This window comes from Sarcophilus harrisii, chromosome 1 (assembly GCF_902635505.1).
Source record: "Sarcophilus harrisii chromosome 1, mSarHar1.11, whole genome shotgun sequence".
Taxonomy (NCBI): domain Eukaryota; kingdom Metazoa; phylum Chordata; class Mammalia; order Dasyuromorphia; family Dasyuridae; genus Sarcophilus; species Sarcophilus harrisii.
In genome coordinates this window covers 238873235-238896593 of record NC_045426.1, presented here as the reverse complement: position 1 = coordinate 238896593, position 23359 = coordinate 238873235, and the positions used below count along the sequence as shown (strand labels likewise).

Below are 23359 nucleotides of genomic sequence, written 5' to 3'. Positions count from 1 at the left end.
TTCTGATGGAAGTGGATTTCTTTGACAAAGAGACCTAACTTAGTTTCAATTGATCAATGATGGACAGAAGCAGCTACATCGAGAGAAGGAACACTGGGAAATGAATGTAAACTGTTTGCATTTTTGTTTTTCTTCCTGGGTTATTTCTACCTTTTGAATCCAATTCTCCCTGTGCAACAAGAGAACTGTTCGGTTTTGCACACATATATTGCATCTAGGATATACTGCGTCATATTTAACATATATAGGATTGCTTGCCATCTTGGGGAGGGGGTGGAGGGAGGGAGAGAGGGGAAAAATCGGAACAGAAGTGAGTGCAAGGGATAATGTTGTAAAAAATTACCCTGGCATGGGTTCTGTCAATAAAAAGTTATTATAATAAAAAAAAAAAAGAAAAAAAAAAGAGTTTGCCAAGTCAAAAAAAGTAAAAACAAATTGGCAGAATAAAATATTATCAAGAAAAGGGAAATAAAATAGTGTGTTGCTGTCAGAGTGTATATAAAGGTCCATTCATTTACATTAGCCTCTTTAAACAACTCTCCTTTTTTTCTTTCTCATTTTCATCTTTCTCAGACCTTTCTCCAACTCCCTCTCCCCTCCATGACCCCAGCTCTCTTTATGACTTCACATTCAGGACTCTCTCTGCATCCTACCCCACCTCATTCCCTACCCCAAGGTAAATTCTCTATAACATTTAGTCCAGAGAAAACTATCCACTCTTTTCCTGATTCTTTGAAATTAGCTTTTTAAAAATTTAATATATATAACATTGTTCTTTTTTTTTTTAAATCAAAATCTCTAAGACAGAATAATTATTTCTATCTCAGCAACCACATCCTTCCTTCTTAGTTCTACCGTAATCTGAAATATGAAATTGTTGTGACAAAATTATCAGCTATTCTGCTTTTGGCAGAGAAAAAGAGCCAAGATAATTGCAGTTCATTATTACTATTCTATTTGCCATTAGGCGTGGGGTCTACTTCCTTTTTTCCTATTTTTCTTTTTGTTTATTTGCTATACTTTCATGACAATGTTATTCCTAATTCTATATCCATTGATATGAATTGAAATGCTCTATGCTATGCTTCTCCAAATAGCATCTTTGTGATATTTAATACTACCTTGGGTTATCTTTGTAATAAAGACACAGTTAAATCAGGTTCTTTAGTTTAGCTTATTAGATAACCATAATTTGTACATTTGTGTATCAGGAGCTGATGCCAAGAATGTTTTTAATACTGGTTCCTTTTTGCCGCCTGTGAATTTTTCAGTGTCTCAACTGCTTTTCCTTTGATTACAGCTAATCTCTATGGAATGTTTCTAGTTTGGTGGGAAAAGCTTTAGGTATATTTCTCTTTTCCTTTTCAACTCATAGCTCTTTTAATTAGAGCTATAAAAGTATAGAAAAAATATTCTATTCTTTCTTAAATGTACTATATTATCTGCCAGAAATCTATCATTCCTACATTTTAAAACAATAGTACACTGTGTGACCCTGGGCAAGTCACTTAACCCAAATTGCCTCAGGAAAAAAAAAATCCAATTCCCATTCCCAACCACCATTTTCTTTCCAAGCTGTCCACCTTCCAAATTTGTTTTTGTCTTCTGAATGCCTTGCTTTTAATGGACAGCAGCAATGAAAATATCCACTATGCCTCTAATGTCTTAATTTGCACAGCATTTCTTACTCCTTAGTAATGCTTATGCATATAAAAAATATATATATATATATATATATATATATATATATATATATATATATATTTCAAGAGAGTCAAGACTGGTTTTTTCCTTGACCGTTTAGCATAGTAGATAGTTCATAGTAAATGCTTTGGATTAGCTAATACTTGTATATAGTCAATTCATAAATATGTGGTAATATATAACAAATGCCTGTGAACTAACTGGCCTGTACTTTGAGCATAGAAAGCAGACATTTGACTATTGCAGAAATACAATTATAATACATGTATAGATACAAATATGTACAAATACAAATATATATACACACAATGTAAGTTGACTACAAAATCTTCCCAGCTTTCCATGCTTGGAAGGGAGATGCTGGATCTTTATCTTTCTTGTAAATGTAAACTCTTTTGAGCAGTACTGTTGTGGATTTAAAACTCACCAATTGTCATTTGCCTCACCTCTTCTGTGACTGACACACTATATCTACCCTGATAGCAATAACTGGCTTCATTTTCCTGCTCTCACTCACCTGGGGTTGCACTAATTCTTGTCCCACCTTCTTGAGAACTTTTGACTTATTTAAATTTGAGTCTTCCTATTGCTCTTGAACTTATTTCTCAGACCTTTCTCTCTAGCTTGAACTTTTCTCTAGAAGTCCTCTCAGATATACTTCAAATTAATTCTTTGGCTGTTTTCACAACTCCTAAACTCTCCAAATCACTATGAACAATAATTTTTTTTTTTCACCAGTTCTCCTGACATTTCTCCTACTTTACCTTCTCCTTTGGAAGTCAGAAATGTTTGGTTTCAAAAAATATAATTAGCTTTAAGATAGTACTCAAAATTGACTTTCATCAAATAATTAAAGAAGTCTATATTTCTTTTCCACAAAGGACATATGTATTTCAAGTGTTCACTGGGTAATTTTAAAAATTTCAATCTCTCAAAATATAAAAGTAGTAGAAAGAGATTTTTAAGAAACAGGAAATTATTATGTTATAAATACACTATATGGAATACTACATCCCAAAATAAAGTCATGTATAAAAGAAAGTATTTTTTCCTATTTAGCTCTGTTAAAATGTTATATTATTCAGTTTTTAAAATGTTGGTATAACATTTACTACAATAAACTACAATAAAAAATGTTGTTTCCCAAATATCATGTTAAAAATTCACTTTAAATGATTATAAACACTTAGAAATCCAAAATCCTGTTATCTATATTCCTAATATGAAAAAAAGCTTCATTTGAAATGCACTTCTGATTATTTCAAGCCATACTCCGATTTGCCATGATCATAATCTTTAAAGTCAAATGAGTACTTTAATAAAAACAGGAGACAGATTAAAATAGTCATATTAAAATGTTAATAGATTTTTAGAATCAAGATCATGGCTTGCTGAAAGGGAATTTTCTTGAAAAATTCTATTTTCTATAAATGCCAAATGCAACATAAGCATATCCCTTCCCTCCACCTCCCTTCCCACCAAAACATACAGCAGACTGAACTAAAAAGCCTATTTCTGAATCTAATATCTTGCCTGAAAGACTGGTAGTGTTATGAGAACTGATGGCTGTAAGAGCTTTGGAAAACCCCACACACTCCATGGAGAACACTACTACTTGGTGTGGACTAGGCATAGAAAAGTATCTTCCTGCCAAAAGAGAAAAGAAAGTCTGTACTTGCAGTAGTGGAAGAAAAGGCAAATATTTGCAGTTTATGCAATTATTTAAAACATTTTTTTTTTTTTTTTTTTACAAACAATGAGGAAATCACATTTTTATATTATTAATCCTAAAAGATCTTAAATACACTAATGGCAGTACAAGCCTAGGTACTCAAAATAGCACAAGAAATCTTCATTTAATATGCAATGTTTTCTTCAGTTCAAAACCATCTTGTCCCTTTTAATGAAAAGAATTTGTTTTAGACCAGATTCTAAACAGTGACTAAGTAGACTTAGAAGTCTAAATCATATGGACTTAAATTGATTTAATACTTTTATATTTTAAAAGTAATCAGAATAATTAATATAATAAATTATATAAAAATAATAATATAAATAAATTTTTTAAATTAGGAAGAATCTCTCAGCATTGAAGAAAGCAAAAACTAACCAGTTACAGCTTTTGATGCTGTTTGTTCTCTGCCAGAAATATGTGCTCCTCCACCAAATACAGCAGACCACATTTTTTCATTTAGAGGATGGGCCACAATCCGAAATAGCACATTACTAGAATGTGTTGCCAAACCATGGATGAAGAGACTAAGATAAACTGCTGTGAGAATTTCACAAAGCAAAACTGTAAGTCCCGATTGAGCTTCCTCCCCAGCAGAATTCAACAGGCGAATAAGAGTAGTAATTCCTGCACCAAAAACAAAAAGAATAATTTAAAAATAAGATGTTTTAGTCAAATGTCAAAAAACTTAAGCTCTGAACAATTAAGAAAATCAGTCCAGTCTGAATACAGTCTCAGAGAGATCATTCTTCTATTACATGCATTAGAATACTTCAAACGCAAAGAAGTTATTAAAAAAAAAAGGATTTAAATATTAATATGAAAAGTAATTTAGAAGATGGTAGCAATGGTGCTACCAAGAAAACGAAATTACTATTATGAAAATGGTAAAATTTGAATATGAAATTGCTGATTGCTAAATTTTGACCTAATAATTATGGGGAAAACTAATGTTTAAATAATTGTATAATTTTTATTATCTGTACAGTTATACTATTTAATAATAATTTGATAAATGGATTTCTGGTCAAAAATCTGCTACTTAGAATAAAATTACAAAAAAGAATTTTATTTGATTATAATGATCAAGCTTGGCCCAGAAGAAGAGAAATGTTCATTACAAAAGTGTGAGACAATAAGTATAGAACATAGACATGACATAAGAACAAAAGATAGCAGTTAAACTTTGTTTTTAAAAGATTGAATAGATTGCCAAACATGTAAAATAAATAACTTGTACCTGGCCATTGAGCTGGAGATGTATTAGGAGTTATTGTTTCATCTAAGCTTGTTGTTTTCAAGGAATGCCGGTGAGGAAACAGCAATGTCTGGTATGCCATTCCAGTAAACTGATTTGTTTGCACTGAACTATGTATGAAAAATATATAATATTTCTAGTTACTGTTAGTAGTGTCCAATGCAACATTTTACTGACTTTAGTTTTGAACATCCAGAATGAATGATTTTCAAATAAATAGATACAGTTTTACTTAAAATTTGATGTTAGGTTAAGTAGTTTTACTGTAAAGTTATCTTTGTTTCAGTAAATTTTACTTTATCTTGAGGTGGGGTCTTCCCTATTTCATCCAGATTACAAATGAAATAGCTATTCAGAGATCCAGTCCCTCCTTAAGAATCCTGCTGACAATTGCTCTATTCCTGGAGGCCATATTGGTTTCTGACTTCTGGTTAGCTTTTGGTAACTGTGAACTAGTTTTTTCAAACCTGATGCTGCCAAACTATGCTTTTAATTTTTGTTACCAACTATCTACTTTCACTTAGTAATAGAAACCTAAGCACCAAGGCAAAGGTCTTTGCCAAATCTAAAAAATAAAAACATATGACATGAATCTTAAATAATCAACAACAACAAAAAACCCCCACAACCTAAAGTAACAGGAAGTATATACATGCCAATTATCCACATTTTTCTTTTTTAGATCTCACAGATTTCAAATTTATTTGACTTTATGACAAGACCCATGTTCAATTAATGGATAAAAAGTTAGGAGTTATTTATTAAAATATTGCTTTGTTTGGTTTTACATGAATTTAAAACTGTATAGTACAATATATCTTTCTTGGGTAATGAGAATATTTTAAAATATTAAGAAATAAAGTACTTACTTATAGTTATGGCCACCACAAAGACACTGATAAATACAAGCAGAGAGGGATGCTGCTAAAGTATGCATTACATATACCTGGAAAAAAATATCAAATTCATTTTATTTTTTTCACATTCATTTTAATAAACACTATAGTTATTTCTGTAAAAGAGAGTTCATTCAAGAAAATTATTTAATAGCCAGTAGCTTCTGATAGAAGTAGGAAAGCTTAAAGAAAGCAATCCTATTACCAATAACAACCAAATATTGATAAAAAGCACAAGATCACTAAATACTAATTAATAAATATGATGAACATAAAATGATACTCCATATATGATATTATCAATGAATTAGCATTTGGAGACAGCCTAGTAATCTGATCAACATTTAAACTTTATTTCTATGAGAAACACATCCCTACTTCCCTATAAATTTGCGTTAATAAAATAACGGTGTACTTCAAAAATATTTTGCTTCATTTGAAATGACATAAAATTAGTTATGAAAAAATTGTGTTCAGTGCATTTTTTAGATCTTTTTATATACATAGGAAAAGAAAAGGCAAAAGGCAAAAACTTAAACCAAGTAAACTTACTTTATTGTTTTGGGTGTCAGGATGGGGTGGTGAATCAAGGTTTATTATGGCATGTAGTATATCATGAGTCAAATTGCTAAGATGCAATAGAGGATTGGCAACTACTGTTTTGGCACTGGCCGTACATGCAAAGAGAAGAGGTATTGAAGTTTGATCTGGCAGAGGGCCAGGAAAAATTGGTTCCAATGTTTCCTAAAAAAAATAGAGAGAGAGAGAGAGAGAGAAAGAAAATTAATTAAGCAATTATAAATTTATGATACTACTTCAGGCTAAGTAAAAAAATGTAGGGGCTCATTAGAATAAATTCTTGAAGGAATAACATACTAAATAATAGATTAAATTCTGCATATCTGAATACATAGGTCCAGAATGGAATTATCATCCAGAATGGAACTTAAGAGTTATTTTAATTCAACCTCCCACTCAAAAAAAGGATTCTTTCTATAACATCTCTGATACATGGGATGCATCAACACTTCCACTAATGAGGATCTTATATCATACATGGAAGCTCATTTCACTTTCAAATGTTTTTAATTATTCAAATTTTTTTATATATAATTTAAGCCAAACTGTGCGTTAAAAAGAAATTTAAAATTTTTATTTCTACCGATAATTCTGAAGTTTTTTAAAATTGCAATTCCTTTTTCATCTAAAAGTTTTTCATATTTTTTGATGTGCTCTAATATATTCCTGATCAATGTCCTTTCTAAACAAGACATTGCCTAGTTTTTCCAATAAACTCTCTTATGATATTGCTCCTATACTTTCCACAATTTTGGTTACCTTCTTTTGGCTAGACTGACAGAGAAGTGCTCTGAACTGGACATAATGATACAGGAATAATCTGACTAAGATATGTGATAATTATGTCCTATGATTGGGGCAACATACTACTTATAAACAACCTTAGCTTTACTGACATCATACTAATGATTCATGCTGAGTTTACATTAAGAAAAAGCCTTAAGCCTTTCTTTGTTCTCAGCTTGGGCTTGTGCAATTGAAATTTTTAAGGTCAAGAAGATGAAAATTGTTGTCATTTTTACTCCTTTGGACTATTTTTCTAATTTATCAATATATTTTTGAAACTTGATTCTGTTATCCAACATATTAGCTATTCCTCATGCAGCTTTGCCTTTTATGATCTTTTGCAAATCAACAAAAATACTCTATGCTCCAGTTAAAATTCAGTTCTTTTTCTAGATATAGATAGCATTTTCCATCACGAGTCCTTTAGAATTGTCTTGGATCATTGTATTGCTGAGGAGAGCTAATCATTCATAACTAATCAAATGCATAATGTTCCTATTACTGTGTATAGTGTTCTGGTTCTTTTCACTTCATTCTGCATCAGTTATTGTAAGTATTTCTAAGTTTTTCAGAAATAAGACTGCTCATTATTTCTTATAGCAGAATAGGATTCCATGACATTCATATACTACATCTTGTTCAACATTCCTCAATTGATAGGTATCCCCAAAATATTTCTAATACTTTGGCACCACAAAAAAAGCTCCTATTAATATTTATATATGAGTAAGTCCTTTTTACTATTTTTGATCTCTTTGAAATACAGATCTAGTAGTGGTATCATTGGATATGCATAATTTCATTGCTCTTTGGGCATAGAACACTTGGATCAGTTTACAACTCCATCAAGAATATGTTAGTATCCCAATTTTCCCACATCCTCTTCAATATTTATCATTTTCCTTTTCTGTTATATCAACTTGGTAAGTGTGAGATAGTATCTCAAGAGTTGTTTTAATTTGCATTTTTTCTAATCAATATTGATTAAGAGTAATTTTCCATATGATTAAAGATAGCTGTGATTTCTTCATTGGAAAACCACTTATTCCTATTCTTTGACTATTTATTAATTGGGAAATAACTTGCATTCTTATAAATACAAGTTTACTTAACAGTTTAACAATTCTCTATATATTTGAGAAATGAGGCTTTTATTAGAGATACTTGCTGTACAAGATGTATCCAAGTTTTCTTCTTTCCTTCTAATCTTGGAAGAAATCATAGTTATTATTACTTTTATATTTTGTAATGCAGGTCTATCATTTGATTAGTCAAAAATTATTTCTTTATCCATAGATCTGACAGGCAAACTATTTCTTGCTCTCCTCATTTGTTTAAGGTATCACCTTTTATATCTAGAACCATGAACTCATTTTGACTTTACCTTGGTATATGGTATAAGATATAGGTCTTTTTTGCAGTACTGTTTTACAGTTTTCCCAACCATTTTTGTCAAGTAGTGAATTCTTATCCCAGAAGCTGGGGTCTTTGGCCTTATCTAACACTAGATTATGATTGTCATTTTCTACTGTGTACTTAATTTATTCTATTCATCTACCATTCTATTTCTTATCCAGTACCAAACAGTTTTGATGATTGCTACTTCATAATATATTTTCATATCGGGTACAGCTTTCTTTCTTTGCATTTATTTTCATTTATTTTCCTCACATTCTTGACTTTTTGTTTTCCAGATATTGTCGTATTTTCATTGATATGGCATTAAGTAAATTAATTTGCTATAATTGTAATTTTTATTTTATTAACTTGGCCTATCCATGGACAACTAATATTTTTTCAAGGATTTGATCTGACTTTATTTGTGTGAAAAGTGTTTTGTATTGGGTTCATATAGTTCCTATGTCTGTCTTGGTGGATATACTCCCAAGTATTTTCTATTGTCTACAGTTATCATAAAAGGAATTTTTCTATTTTTTGCTTCTGGGCTTTGTTGGTGATATAAAGACCTGCTGATGGTTTGTGTGAGTTTATTTTATATTCTGTAATGACTAAAGTTGATAATTATTTCAACTACTTTTTCAGTTGATTCTCTAGGATTCTAAATCATCTTATCTACAAAGAGTAATAGGTTTGTCTCCTTGTTGCCTATTTTAATTCTCTCCCACCTAAATAAATCATCCTTTGCTATTCCATCCAGTTAATGTCCCAGCTTTCTCCTTTTATTCACTTGACATTTTTGGTGGGGAGAGGAAAAGAGAGATTCTACATTAGGCTTCCGCTTTCTCATCACTTACTCTTGTTCAGATCATTAGTTCTCAAAGCCTTCTTTCTTCCCAAATGACTTTCTAATCATCAAATCCAATAGCTTTTAAATTATTTCCTTTTCTTCTTAACTTCTCTGGAGCTTTTGATATGGTTGCCTCTTACTATATTCTCTTTCCTAAGGTTCTAGAGATAACACATCCCCCTGGTTCTTTTCCTATTTTTCTAATTATTCTGTCCCAGCCTCTTTTACTGATTCCTCATCTTTTTTCCAATCCTTTGATGTATTTTCCAAGGGTTGGTTCTTGGTTATCTTCTCTTCTTTTCCTTAACAATCTCATTTCAAAGCTTCAGCAATTTGTAATCAATCCAAAACAGTTTTGGTAAATTCCATACCCACAATATCAAATCTCTTCTTACTTCTTTTCTATTCTTACTCATGTCAAAGCTAGTACAAGCTCCTCGTTTCCATTTACCCAGAATCCAATAATAGATTTCCTCAGTAAACTTTGCCCCTTTCACATTTTCTGTCCATCCTCTTGACAAATAATCTATCTCTTATAAAGCTGCCAGTATTAAGCTAGTCAAATCTTTCTGTTCCTAAAAATTCTCTAAAGGTTTCCTACTATTCAATGAATAAAGTAAATTCTTATGCTATATACTAAAACTCCATCACAAACTAGTACAAACTCCTTTTAAACTATGTGTCATTACTTTAGACAAGCTATATTACAGCTAAAATAGATGATTCTTTGTCTCTAGAACATTCTAGAAAAAGGGAGGCATTCCCTCACTTTATGTGTTAAATTCCTAATCATCCTTTAAAGCCAAGCAAAGTGCTATTTTTTTTTTTTACCAAGCTGACCAATTTCCATTACAGTGAATTAAAACCTTTGCCTTCTTACACATCAAATAACATTTCTTGTTAGAAAGTTCTACGTGTATTTAGATATTGCATGTTATGATGATATTGGTATCTTATTCCTCTATTAGACTAAACTCCAATAGGGTATTTTTTGTAATCTTTCTATTTTCCCTACCATTAGCAGAATATTTTGCATAGAAAGATATTTAAAGGGTCATTTATTTAAGTTTTTCTACTTGACTATTGCCATGATGTGGAAGTTGCCTTACACAGTGCTGAAAAATACTTAAGGTTTTTCTCACATCCATGGCATTCACATTATGAAATCAATATTTAGTAGATACCATTTAGTAGATGGCAATTATTCCAATGCCAAAACATGATATAGTTAAAAAAAAAAAAAAAGCACAGAAAGCAGAAATTCAGCTTGTCTTTTATGCATGTTTAGAAAAAAATGGATTGTTACATACCTGCTGAGATTCTTGCAAAAGTAGAATTAATTCCATTCTCACAGAGGCAAGGCCACCACCATGAGATCCATGTAGTATGCAGTAACTAAGGAACATCCTTAGAAGAGATTGATATTTCAAAAGCCACTGTCGTCTTTTTTGGAAATTATCTCTCAATTGATTTACTTTAGGTGGATCAAATAAATCTTTTGTATTTTCATTTAATACAGTTTCATCCACATTTTCACTAAAAACACACTGCATATCCTCCACATCTGAACAATAGTCACAAGCCTTCTGAAGAGCTACCACTTCCTTTTCAAGCCAGTGGTATAGATGGTACCTCAATTTCCCACCATCTATTTCATAGCCAGTGGATAATGTTCTCAATTCTATTGTGAGAATCTTTAAACATGCTCTAAATTTCAATTGTACAGCAATGATATCCTCTGATGGATTTAAGATATCATTTTCAACTGTGCTGAAAGAGTCTGTGTAGCTAGAATTTGTTTCATTTATCTTTTCATCCATTTTTATCTGCAAAGGTTTTATTTCTTTCATTGAGAGAGCTGTGTCCTCATTTTCCACATCATTATCACTATCCCACTTTAGGTCCAAAGATTCATCCTGGACTACAATACTTGGTTGGCTCCAATCAAATGAAAGACTTGAATTTGATTGTTTATCTGATAAACCATCTGAAGAAGATCTCAAACCATTTATCACACACTCAGACCAATCGATACTAGATGATTTATAATCCTTTGTATCTAACTTTAATGGAGAAGAAGGAGAACAATCTTTACTGGTATCTGGAAAACTAGAAGTTCTGTAAAAAAGTTTTGTCCTCTTGATGACTTTGGGCATTTTTGATAATACTTCTAAAGCCAACATGGGACAACCAGCTTTTAAGTGAGCATGTGCAGTGGTGAAAAACAATCTTCTCTCACTTAAATTAATTTTTCCTGCTAATCCATTTTCTCCTGTTAAGCATATTTGTGTGGAAGATGCATCAGAAGAAACAAAATGGCGTCTCAGCAAAAGTGGATGCGTCCTGAGGTAATTGTAGAAATTAAACACTGCAGGGTTACAGGTAGAAGATGCCATGCCTTGATCTGAAAATAAATCAACTATATGAATACAAAATCCAAAAGAAACTTCTTAAATTTGTAGTATTACAGTAATTGATCTGTAATAGTATGGGAAAAAATAAGCTCAAATAAGTTATAACTTGTTTTGCGGGTGCAAATCAATAAATTTGTGCCTAATAATGGTACTGGCAGAGTATCAAATTAACATTACCCATATCACAAACTCTTTCGTTATTCCCCTCACACACTCAGGAGCACACCCATAAGTTACCTGTTCTTTGTGATTTAGTCTGAGGTAAATGGAAATGGTAAACTGATTCCATCTCTAGAACCACTTTGCCAATCTTTTCAAACAACAATGACTAATTGGAAATATTATTAAGTATATTTTTTCCCCTAAGGTCTAACTTTTCCTAAAACATTTAATTATTTTACAAAAACCAACAAATATTCTAAGATATTCTCAGATACACTACACACAATGGATATAAGTATTATCTTGAACTAGACTAAGATTCTAGAAGGCAGGTTTTATACACATTCAGCATAGTGTTGACAATGTGCCTGAATACTTTATGAATATATGTAAAATTCATAATTACAAATCATAATCTTATATTACCTTCTTCCTCTTTCATGGGTTGTTTTATTAATGTATCTAGAGCCTTGCTGTAGTCTTCCAAGATCCAATATGCCATACTTCGAAGGAAAGGATCATCATGTACATTCATGTTCATTGAATGGTATTCTTTGACTGAAGAATCAATTCCCAAAATTTTTTTATGCAATATAGATTTGTATGTTGCAGATGTGTCAAATTCAGATTCATAAAGTCTTGCTATTACCAAAGCCAACTGAACATCATTCAATTTTTCTAGACAAACCTAAAAATAAAGCCATGTTTTGTTATTTTTAATACTAAAGATCAAATTTTCTATGTCTAAAAGTATAGTAGGTATTAAGCTTCTAAAATTAGTAGAAAAAAAGTTGAAAAAAATTAAAGATAATACTAAATACTACCTGCTAAGGTTATAGATTTGTAATTGATAAAAAACAAATAGATCATAACCAATCTAGGGACATCTGGAATTTCAGTTTTGTTTTTGTTTTTGTTTTTTTTGCTGAGGCAATTGAGATTAAGTGACTTGCCCAAAGTCACACAGCTAGGAAGTGTTCAAGTGTCTGAGACCACATTTGAATTCAATTCCTCCTGACTTCAAGGCTGGTGCCCTAACTACTACACCACCTAGCTGCCCCTGGAATTTCAGTACTTGATACAATATTCTACTGTTAATTGACAATTGATAATCAGTCAATATCCAGAAGGATAAGGAGGATGGGTGAACGGATTTAAATTCTGGGTGTATATATAGGTTAGAAGAAGGAAAGTGAGGTATTTAACCTATAAAAGAGCTCTCCTAGGGGGGAAATGAACTAGTTGGTTTTTTTTGTTTTTGTTTTTTAAATCTAAAAGGACAAGTTAAGGCCAATGGGTAAAAGTTGCAAAGAAACTCATTTAGATTTAAGGAAAGAAAAAAAAAATTTCCTAAAAACCAGAACTGTCCAAACATAGAATGGGTAACCTTGGAAGCTAGAGAACTTTTCCCTCTCTGGAGATCTTCAAGCAAAGCTAGTTGACCATTTGTTGGCTAAGTTTTAAAAAGGATTCTAATTTAAGTGTAACTTGTATTTGATGGCTTTTGAGATAACGTCTCCTAAAAATAGGTTTAGAACAGCATCTATAGATATGAGCTTTTAAATTATATATTTTGCTCCATTCTATAAAATGAAAGCCCCTCCAAAGTAAGCAATGAGTATTTCTCGACTATGTAAGTTTATTAATGATGAGGGGCTCAAATATTGAATTCACTTATTCACATGAATCTTCCCATAGAAAGTCATGAACATTTTACAATATCTTATCCTCTATTTAACCTGTCCCCACAAAATGCTTTGGAAAAAAGATAAATTAAAAACATGAGAAGTGAACTAGTAAATTAGAAATTACAGACCAAAGACATAATAATAAACAAAAATGGGTAGATAAACCAACTAAAAGCCTGAAATAAATACCTGCCCTGATCAAACTTAAATAAATTAGTGCATGTTTTCTTCAGTTCTATGATCTTAGAACTACTCTAATGAAATTGCTATCTTCAGAGTCATTAGTGACTTGAGATTCATTTATTTCCCTCAGTCTAATATCTTCTTTGACTTCTCGTCAGTATATGAAATTGATGATCATCGTCTCTCTATAAGTATTCTCTTCTTCCTTTGGCTTCTGAGTCAAGGATGTTTTTTCTAGTTCTTCTCAAGTCTTTGGGCAGGAGTTCATAAATGACAACCGCTGTCCCTGTTGAGCCTACTTTTCTTGTACCACATGAACTTTTACGTTTTAAAATAAAGTTTTATTCTATTAAAAATAAAAATTAAAAAATTTCTTAGTTGCTGGCAATACAAGTCCTCATTAGATTTGACTCTTTTGGATAGATAGGTACTCTAAAGGACCATTCTTTATCTCCTTGGATTCCCTAAAGTTCTATCCTCAGATCTTCTTTCTCTCCCACTTAGTTCAATAATACTATAAACTCCCTTGGCTTTAATATTAAATCACTGAACTATGACTTCTAATTTACTAATGATGCCCTGAATTCTTCTCTAGCTCTAGACTCCTTTCTATAACTAGGTAAAGTGATTTCTATCTGATACTTCAATTTCAACACTATACTGTCTTTTCCACAAAACCCAATTGTTTCTTCCTTCTGAGTTTATAATTTTACTTAGCTATACCAATATTTACCATGCTACCTACAACTGAAACACTCAACCCTCTATTATTTATACCTAAATATCAAATCCTATGCATTCTACTTCTAGAATATCTCATATTCATAGCAATTTCTTGTATTCATATTCCTGTTCTCTATTATTACTCCTATTACCATCATAGTATATACCCAGTTACTACCTCCAAATAGGTCTTCTTATTTTCCTCCCCCCTTCAAATTCAGACTTCACACTATTGACAGATTAATCTTTTTTATAACATCACCTAGTAATATTACCCTTCAGCTAAAAAATCCAAAGTTTAAATGGCTCTCTGGTACAATTATGTGAAGTTCAAACTTGGAATTCTCATTTGTAGCCTAAGAATATATCATAGCAGCAGCTATTGTGGAAAGTGTTCAACCAGCTAATAGTCCTACCTCAGATATATGCTGGCTGTGTGATCCATCCAGTTTAACCAATTAATGCTCTCTCAGGATAGAATTTCAGAAAAGGTGGGGGCATACACTGATAGGAGCAATTTATTCATTTGGTAGTTGTTTTTGTCTGTGAAATCACAGGGCCAGTCCTATTTATATCAATCATACTCTGTGTCTCTGTACTTCAGCCTGTACATACTACTTGTCATTTTCTGCACACAATCGCTACCTTCTCAGCTCCATAATTTTGCTAGTACTACTCTCTTTGTCTATACTGTACTATATTCTACTCTCTTCCTGTAGAATCTTCTTTTACATACTTATTGAATTCCTATTGATATTCTGAATATCATCTCTTCCATTTCAAATGCCATCTCTTCCACCAACCCTTCCTAATTTTTTTCCCCAAAGTCAGCACAATGCTACTTTGGTAGCTTTCTGATACAAATACCATGTTTTATTTAACATTACGCTGATATGTATAATCAACCAAATTCAACTAATTCAATATAAATTTAAGTCCCACTGTATTTAAGACATTATGCTATACTGTTTCCAGTCTCACCAAATCTTTTTACTACTTTCAACTTTTGGCAAAGTGCTTAGTAAATGCTTAAAGTTTTCTACATCTCTATATAAATTTTTGATTGTTATAAATTATTAGGTCAAAACATTGGGCATAACATAATTTTAATTTAAAATGAAATTAGAAATTGAAGTAGCATCACAAATAAGATATTTTAAGAGCTATACCTACCACAAATTATTTTGTTTGTGCATACACACACACGCACACACACGCACACACACACACACACACACACACACACACACACACACACATTTTACTAATTACCTCCACTGCATCTTTCAGGCAACCAGCTAGAAGAAAAAATGCTGCAGAATGTTCAAATCTTTGTTTGCCTAGTAAAGAAAAAGCATTCTTTAACGCTGCCTTACGCCATCTGTCATCAGTAAAATTATGTCCAAAAAACTGTGTCATCTTGGTATCTTTTTGAGATCTAAAGAACAAAAACATAAAATATCTGAGAATTAGAACTTTTCTGGGGCACTAGTTCCAACCTAGGAAATAGCTCCAAACAATAAGCAGCCAACAATAATTTCTTGCCACCCAACACAATGACATATAATCTTTAAACAAAAAATCATTTTAAATTGCCTCCTGAACAAAGTCTAACAAATGATTTTTTAAATTAAAACTTTTATTTTCAAAACATATTCATGGATAATTTCTCAACATTGATCCTTGCATAGCCCTATGTTCTAAATTTCTCCTTCTTCCCTTTACCCTCTCCCCTAGATGGCAAGTAATCAAAAAGTAAAAATGTTATATTATGATCCACACTCAGTTCCCAGTCTTCTCTATTGGTGCTGATGGCTCTTTTCATCACAGGATCATTGAAACTGGTCTCACTGTTGGAAAAAGTCATGTCCATCAGAAGTGATCATCATATAATACTGTATTTACCATGCACAATGATCTCTTGGTTCTGCTCATTTCACCTAGCATCAGTTCATGTAAGTCTCTCCAGACTTCTGTAAAATCATCCTGCTGATCGTTTCTTATAGAACAATAATATTCCACAACATTCATATACCATGACTTATTCAGCCATTCTCCAACTGATGAGCATTCACTCAGTTTCCAGTTTCTTGCCACCATGAAAAGGGCTGCCACAAACATTTTTAACAAATGATTTTTATGAGCACATTACTTAAACCACCGAAAATCTAAAAAAAATCCCTGAGGATTTTGCCTTCTAAATTAATTTCAAAATTTGTACTGTAAAAGACATCTTTTTTCCTACTTTGTGAACACTGTTACTAATGGCATAGAGGGTCAATTTAATTTGAATAATTTGGGCAATAAAGGTCCAGGGAATAATATCTTATTAAAGCACCTTGGGAAATTTAGTGACTAAATTGGTTCTAAGGTTGCTTCCATGGATTCCAAGTCATCCATTCTAACTGCCTGGAATTTACTTCATTTCCTAATGTTCTGGGAAAAGATTAAATCTTGTGCTTCTTTCTAGTGCATCAAAAAGTAAACTAAAATATTAGAACAGAATGTCACTCATGTCCTTGTATTAGCCTAAACATTTTTTGCTTAATAGCTATATCAGATAAGAAACCAAGTAGAGGAAAATACAATTCCTTACCCAGTATATTTAGTGTTTATTAAATGCTTCTAATTTAAAAAATAACTCTTTGCCATACCTGTATAAACCCCATATCACAGCCTTCTTCTTCATTGCAAGGTAAAAAATGGCAGCATCTAATGGATCATTCTTTCTATAAAAAGCTGCTTTTGCTACCTGTAATCAGAAACCATACTTAATACTTTTTTATGTTTTTCATATATACACATGGAAAAATCTTTTTTATAAAGCAAAAAAAAAAAAAAAGTACTAATGCTATCCATTTGAAGATGTGCAATTATTTGTGTGCTTTATCTAGCTATGTATTTATAGTTCATATAGTTTAAAAGACAGACTAAGTTAAAAAGAATAGGATGGAATGGGATAGGATAGGATAAGAAAAGATAGAACAGCTTAATCTTCATCCAGTTTTGAGTTAGTCCTGGATCCTAATATTAAAGTATTTATACTTTCAAAAAGCTTTTAATAAAGTTTTTATAACAAGATATTTTAAAATTATTCAATTAATATAAAGATAAAATGAAAAAATGATATGCCTCTGAATGAAAATCTACAATACTCATACTGGAGTTTCCCTATAATCTAATGCACTGGAAGGAAAATAATGTTTCAAACCTAAATATCTGACTGTGAAATCCAACCAATATTGCAAGGTCTTTCTGCAATTGTTATAGTTAGATAAATTTTTTTATTATAATCTCAACATTACATTAAAATTCTACTTTGCATTAGAATTCTACTTTAACAATGGCAAGAAGACAGACTGCGGCTCTAGAAGTCGATGGCAACATAATGTAAGCTCTGACAGATCCTATAAAGTTGGAAATACTTCAGGTATAGGACAGATCTAGTGACAGATTCCATGTCTCTCCTCTAAGGACCAGGACTAGAATTACCTTAGAGAAGTGAGGAATTTTTTTTGGCCATAACTTTACAAGTTATAGAGGGTTTATGATTAGTATTAGTAAAGGAAGTTCTTCTTACTCCCTGTAGTGGTTAAAACAAATCACTTCTATCTAGCTATATCAGTTAAACTTTTTTCTCTTAGACTATTTAAAACTACCTCAAATCCCAACCAACTCCTTTACAAAAGTAAGTCACTGATTCAAGAGGACAGGGTAATCAACACAAAGTTATGGCCATCATATGAAAGGCTTATACTCTGTTGACAAAAGAGTTAGTATTTATTTATTTAGCACAAGGTTTAATATAAACTAATATTAGCTCCACAATGCTAAGTCATAGCAATTTTTTTAAAGTGTAATTGACTAAAAAGTGCTTGTTTACTTTTTTCAAAAACAATGGAAAAATATGAAAGTATTACAGCAGAGAAAGGGTAGCATTACAGTTCATTTTCATACTACATTTCTAGTATTTACCTTTTCTATACACTTGCGTAAAACTCGAGTATTTCGAACCCACCATCCTACACCCATAGCTCTTAGTTCTGACCAGGTGGGATCATTTTTCTGCATAGCAGGCAGCATATTCAGTAACTCTTCTTCTGCTACGGAGTGAAATGCCCAGGCAAAATGACTAGTAGAGAGACCTGAGGATAGCAAAACAAATGGAACACTGAAATTCTCAATGTTAAAAGCAAAACCTCCATCTCACAATAATTTTATTGAAGAGAGATGGGAAACTTGTAGTACTGGTGAAAGGATCTATGACTTCAATGGTACTAAGGAACTCTCAATTTGAAACTCCATTCATAAGTACAGACTGGCAGGTGTCCTGGAACTTCTCTGAAACATTAGATTAAGTGACTTTCCCATATGGTCATGCAACTAATACTATCAGAAGGAAAACTTGAATTCAGGTCATCCCAACTTCAGAGTTAGACCACTAACTATAAAAATTCCTATTAACTAGAAACAAGTCTTAAGGAAAGTATATTTCATAAAATTACAACATATTTGAAGTGTATCCAAATAATCTTGCCATGATTATCATAAACAAGGAAAGTTTCTCATTTAAATATATTCTCATATCCATTTTAAGTAACCTTCTACAAAATTACCTTGATGAAGGAGTTGAGCTCGATAAACAGGTGGAAGGGAAGTTGAGAGAAAAGTATGAAGTCGAACAGCCAAAAGAAATTTTAAGCCACATTCATCAAGAGTTTCTCCACCTTTGAACAAAAAATAACCTTTTTACTTATTTTCACTGGAATAAAGACAGAAAACAATTATGTAGGTAGCAGGTAGCATAGATAATGGTACACAACTTGACATGATAAGCCTAACCAATAGGATACTAAGCATATAAGAAACTGATAAAAATTGTTAAATTGAAAATATAAAATGTTGAGTATAAAATAAGTTAAAGATTTAGATCTAAAGATTTAGAGATTTCTCATTGTTACATGCGATTTATTTCATTATATTGGCATTATATTAATTATATTGGCATACTTGATCTTTTTTGTGAATAAGGAAAATTATCAAGCATTTGTTCAAGGTATATAGAATTTAATGAAATTCATAATCATACAATATTTGAGAAGCATTCTGGCATATTCACAGAGTCCTGAACTTGAAGTCAAAAGATATAATAGGCCAATAACAAATGTCTTTGAGTTTTAGGTTTATTATTTATAAAATGAAAATAATAATGCCCCCACTGTCTCTTGTTGTAACAAAAAGGGCTTTGAAAACTAAAATCTTATACCATCTTTAATGTTAACAAAATAATTTTTTCCATAATTACCCTGAAATGGAAAGTATAACTATTACTGTCATCAGCTTTCAGATAAGGAAATTCAGGCTTAAAGAAATGAAATTTTTCACTATCAGATAATGAGTAAATTTTGGAGCTGTAATTTGAACTTATCTCTAATGAATTGTTGTTTATAAAGCTTTTAGATTAAATAATTGTAGTAACATAAAAAGATTGTTTAGATTTCCTTATAACATATTTTTAGTAATATTAGATGAGAAACCTAAGGTACTAAAACATTAAATGATTTGGCTAGAATCAAATATAACAAATAATGTGCTGGAACTCAAATTTAGGTGTGACTTTATGATCCATGTGTTCTCCCTACTATGCCACTACAACCTTTTCAGAGAAGAAAATGAAAACAGAGTTAAGAATATATTTACATCAACTGCTTTCCTTCCAAGACAGTGTTTTCTCAAACTGTTTTGTACTACAAGAAAAAGATTATGGAAGGAAAATATGGATGTCAAGTATACTATTTTTTTCTACAATATTAAATATGAAATTCCCAATATAGCCCTTTTATGTATGGCCAAGATTTTTCTCCTACTTTATTACTTCTCCCTATAAGATAAAACAACTGGTACAGTGGAAAGATCACTAACTTTATAGTCAGAGAATATAAGTTAGAATCTCTGCCATCTATGTGATATTGAGTAATACTTCTCTGTATCTCACCTTTCTTATCCATAAAATTAGAGATAAAACTAGTGGCTTATAAGGTCCCTTCCAACACTGAATATAATACCATTATAACTAATTCTACTTTGCTCTAAAAATTCCCTGAACTGTTTTTTTTTTTTTTTTTCTGGAAGTAATGATAAAGTCCATGACTCCATATCATTTGGATGATAATGAATTTTTCAAAAGTATTTCAAATCTCAAAATGCTTTCCATGGCAAAATTTTGGGGGCAAGCACTGTATAGAAATGATCAACATCTTCCAAATTTTAAACTATTTTAAAATTTTAAATGAAAAAAATTTTAAATAATAAAATATATAACAATGTTAATAGTTAGCATGTCTATAGACATATTAAGTTTTGCAAAGGCTATTTCATTTTATTCTCAGAACAAACCTGTGAATTATCCCTATTTTATGGATAAGTAATCTAAGGCAGACAGGTTATATGACTTGAACAGTCACTTAACTAGCTGTCACAAAACTAATACATTTCTGAAGTCACATTTGAACTCACGTCTTCCTCACTCAATATCTAGTGCTCTATCCACTGTGCCATCTAAATTATTTAAATATAAAACACAATTTATTTTTACCTTGGTTTCTGTCTCTGCTTTCACCAATGTCAGTACTTGTAGTTGCAATAGTATCTGCTAAGGCCATTAAAGACATCTGTTCCATCCGGTTGAGACCTGGTAAGCTAGAATGAAGTAAATGGCCTGAAAGAACCTGGGCATGTTCAGGACCAAAGTAAGTTGGACTGTACTGAGAAAGATCAATAACCTTGGGCTTTGTATTTTCTTCTTCTGTCTCAAAGATATGAATATCATCAGTAGTTAGTGCTGATATCTGGAAAAGCTCATTGTAACTTTCATCATGTAATTGACTTGTTTTGTTTAAGTGACTACAATTACTGGATTTTTCTGAAGATGAAGTATAAGGGCTATCATCATCTGCAGCAAGTAAGGCATATAAAGGGAGAGGGGGTACTGAATCTATTTCTGTATAGTCTGTATTTTCAGTTTTATTGAATGTTGGGGGATCTCTTGTGGTACTCCCACTTGCACTAATGGTAACAGATCTAAGCCGGCGTTCTTGATTGGATACTGCTTCATTCAAAGCCACAACTTCTCCTGCAATACATTTAACAAGATGGGATAGAATGGCTTTAGCTCTACGCACTTTACCAAGATCCATGAGTTCTAAAAGTTGCAAGGGATGATATTGAGGTAAAGTTGGAGAGAGTTCATGAGCTGCTTCAAAAAGACCTGAATCTTCCATGTCTACATCAAGATCAAAAGCAGTTTTCTTTCCACAAATTTTCTGTGCAAGACTAGTCATGGAACGAGTTAATGTTTTCTTTGATAGGTGTAAACCAGATCCTGATGAATTACTTGGTTTCACTAAACTTATGATAGATGGAGTACTTCCATCATATGAGCCTGTCATCACTGGTTCTTGTTTGGAAGGTGGCTGCCATTGGGAATAAACATGCATCTCACAGTCCATTCCTACCACAAGGATACCATCACGTACCCAAGATAAAGAAACAGGAAAAGGTGGTGATCCTTCTACTGAAGAAACCAAATCGACACAGCGGAGTAGAACAAACTTAGACTGAGACAAAACTTTAGTGTTCTCCCATAATGGGAATGTCAAGCCTTCTTTACCAGTTTGTTCCTGAACTCTGCCAGCCAGTTGTCCATACATAAAGAGTTTTGATCCGATTCCTACAGTAAGTATATGAGAACCATCTTCTCTAGACATCCAGTCTAAGTGAACCAAGTGCTTTGTATATGGCATGATATGCTCTTTATTAGATAAATAAACTTCTTGTTTATTGTAGGCCACTAAATTGCTATCAATACTAATACCAGAATCCAACATTGCACTTAATTCATCTAAATGAATTGTCTGTTCAAGGATCCAAAATGAACCTCCTGTGGACTCACATTCAAAAATACTTACATGCATCAAAAAGTCTTGAGAAGATCTATCATTAGATGTAGTCTGTTTGTAGGCTACAGCTAAACGATTTGTATGTGCACAGCTAACTTCTATTGGTCTGCCAGGAATAGTTACAACACTGCTACTAGGAAGTCCATCCTCAATGAGTAAAGGCCATTCTTCCCAAATGTACTCAAGATTATTTTTTGCAGTATTCTCTGATGTTGAAGTCTCTACAGCTGTTACTCTGCATCTCCAGAATCTCACTTTTTCATCGGAACATGAAGTTGCCAATAAATAGGGAGCACTGCATACTGGATATATGGAAGAGGAACTTAGATGTCCTAAAACAAAAACAAATTATTCCTTAGGCAGACAATTAATAAATAAATCATCCTATTTAGTTAAATTTTAGTTTGTTCTTCTTTCAGAAGAGTACCATTAAAAGTTTTAAGCAGTGCTTCTAGATATTGGTGCTTATTTAAAAAATAAAATATTTCAACATTAGGTGGAAAAAAACAAAAATATAGATTTTGTATAATGTTAAGAAAAAATAGACTCCAAGTAAATAGGTGAGCAGTTAGTACAAGAAAAGTGCAATAACGTTATGTGATTTGGGAGACTTTGAAAAAAATTTTGTTTATCTACTTTTTCCTAATGGCTCTGCTTTAAAATAAAACCCTCAAAATAAAATAAAGAGAAAAAAACCATTCTCTCTCTGTTTCATTTTTTAAAGAAGAAAAAACTTTAAACAAGTTCCTTGCCATGGAATTTCCTTTTTTTTTTTCCTGTTAAGTCAACCCTAGACTTAAACTATTGTTTCTGTCAACCATAATTTTTCTATAAGCAGTATTTTAATTAAAAGAAAACAATAACAATAAAACATAATTAAAAGAAAACAGGGCAAACAGTAACAGAACTTAGAATTGTACGTTCAGAAAATAAAAGGCTATTTTATATTTTCTCAAATTTATTTTCTTTTTCTCAAATTTTGTTAATTTCACTTTCAACAGTCTTACCCTATTTTTCACACAAAATTT

The 23359-nt window shown here is 31.8% G+C and overlaps 1 protein-coding gene across 3 annotated transcripts in view; it reads right to left on the bottom strand.

Annotated features, from left to right (window-relative positions):
• Positions 1-23359, bottom strand: part of DMXL1 (Dmx like 1) — a 131369-nt gene that overhangs the window by 57762 nt on the left and 50248 nt on the right. For all 3 annotated transcript variants that reach the window (XM_031938849.1, XM_012542615.3, XM_031938842.1), the window contains exons 18-28: positions 20969-22663; positions 18990-19100; positions 18349-18518; positions 17028-17125; positions 15646-15811; positions 12206-12467; positions 10514-11607; positions 6143-6334; positions 5564-5640; positions 4677-4804; positions 3815-4063 (exon numbers count right to left, since the gene is read on the bottom strand). In XM_031938849.1, the coding sequence (XP_031794709.1) occupies positions 3815-4063; positions 4677-4804; positions 5564-5640; positions 6143-6334; positions 10514-11607; positions 12206-12467; positions 15646-15811; positions 17028-17125; positions 18349-18518; positions 18990-19100; positions 20969-22663 (4242 nt within the window). The remainder of the gene's footprint in view (positions 1-3814; positions 4064-4676; positions 4805-5563; positions 5641-6142; positions 6335-10513; positions 11608-12205; positions 12468-15645; positions 15812-17027; positions 17126-18348; positions 18519-18989; positions 19101-20968; positions 22664-23359) is intronic.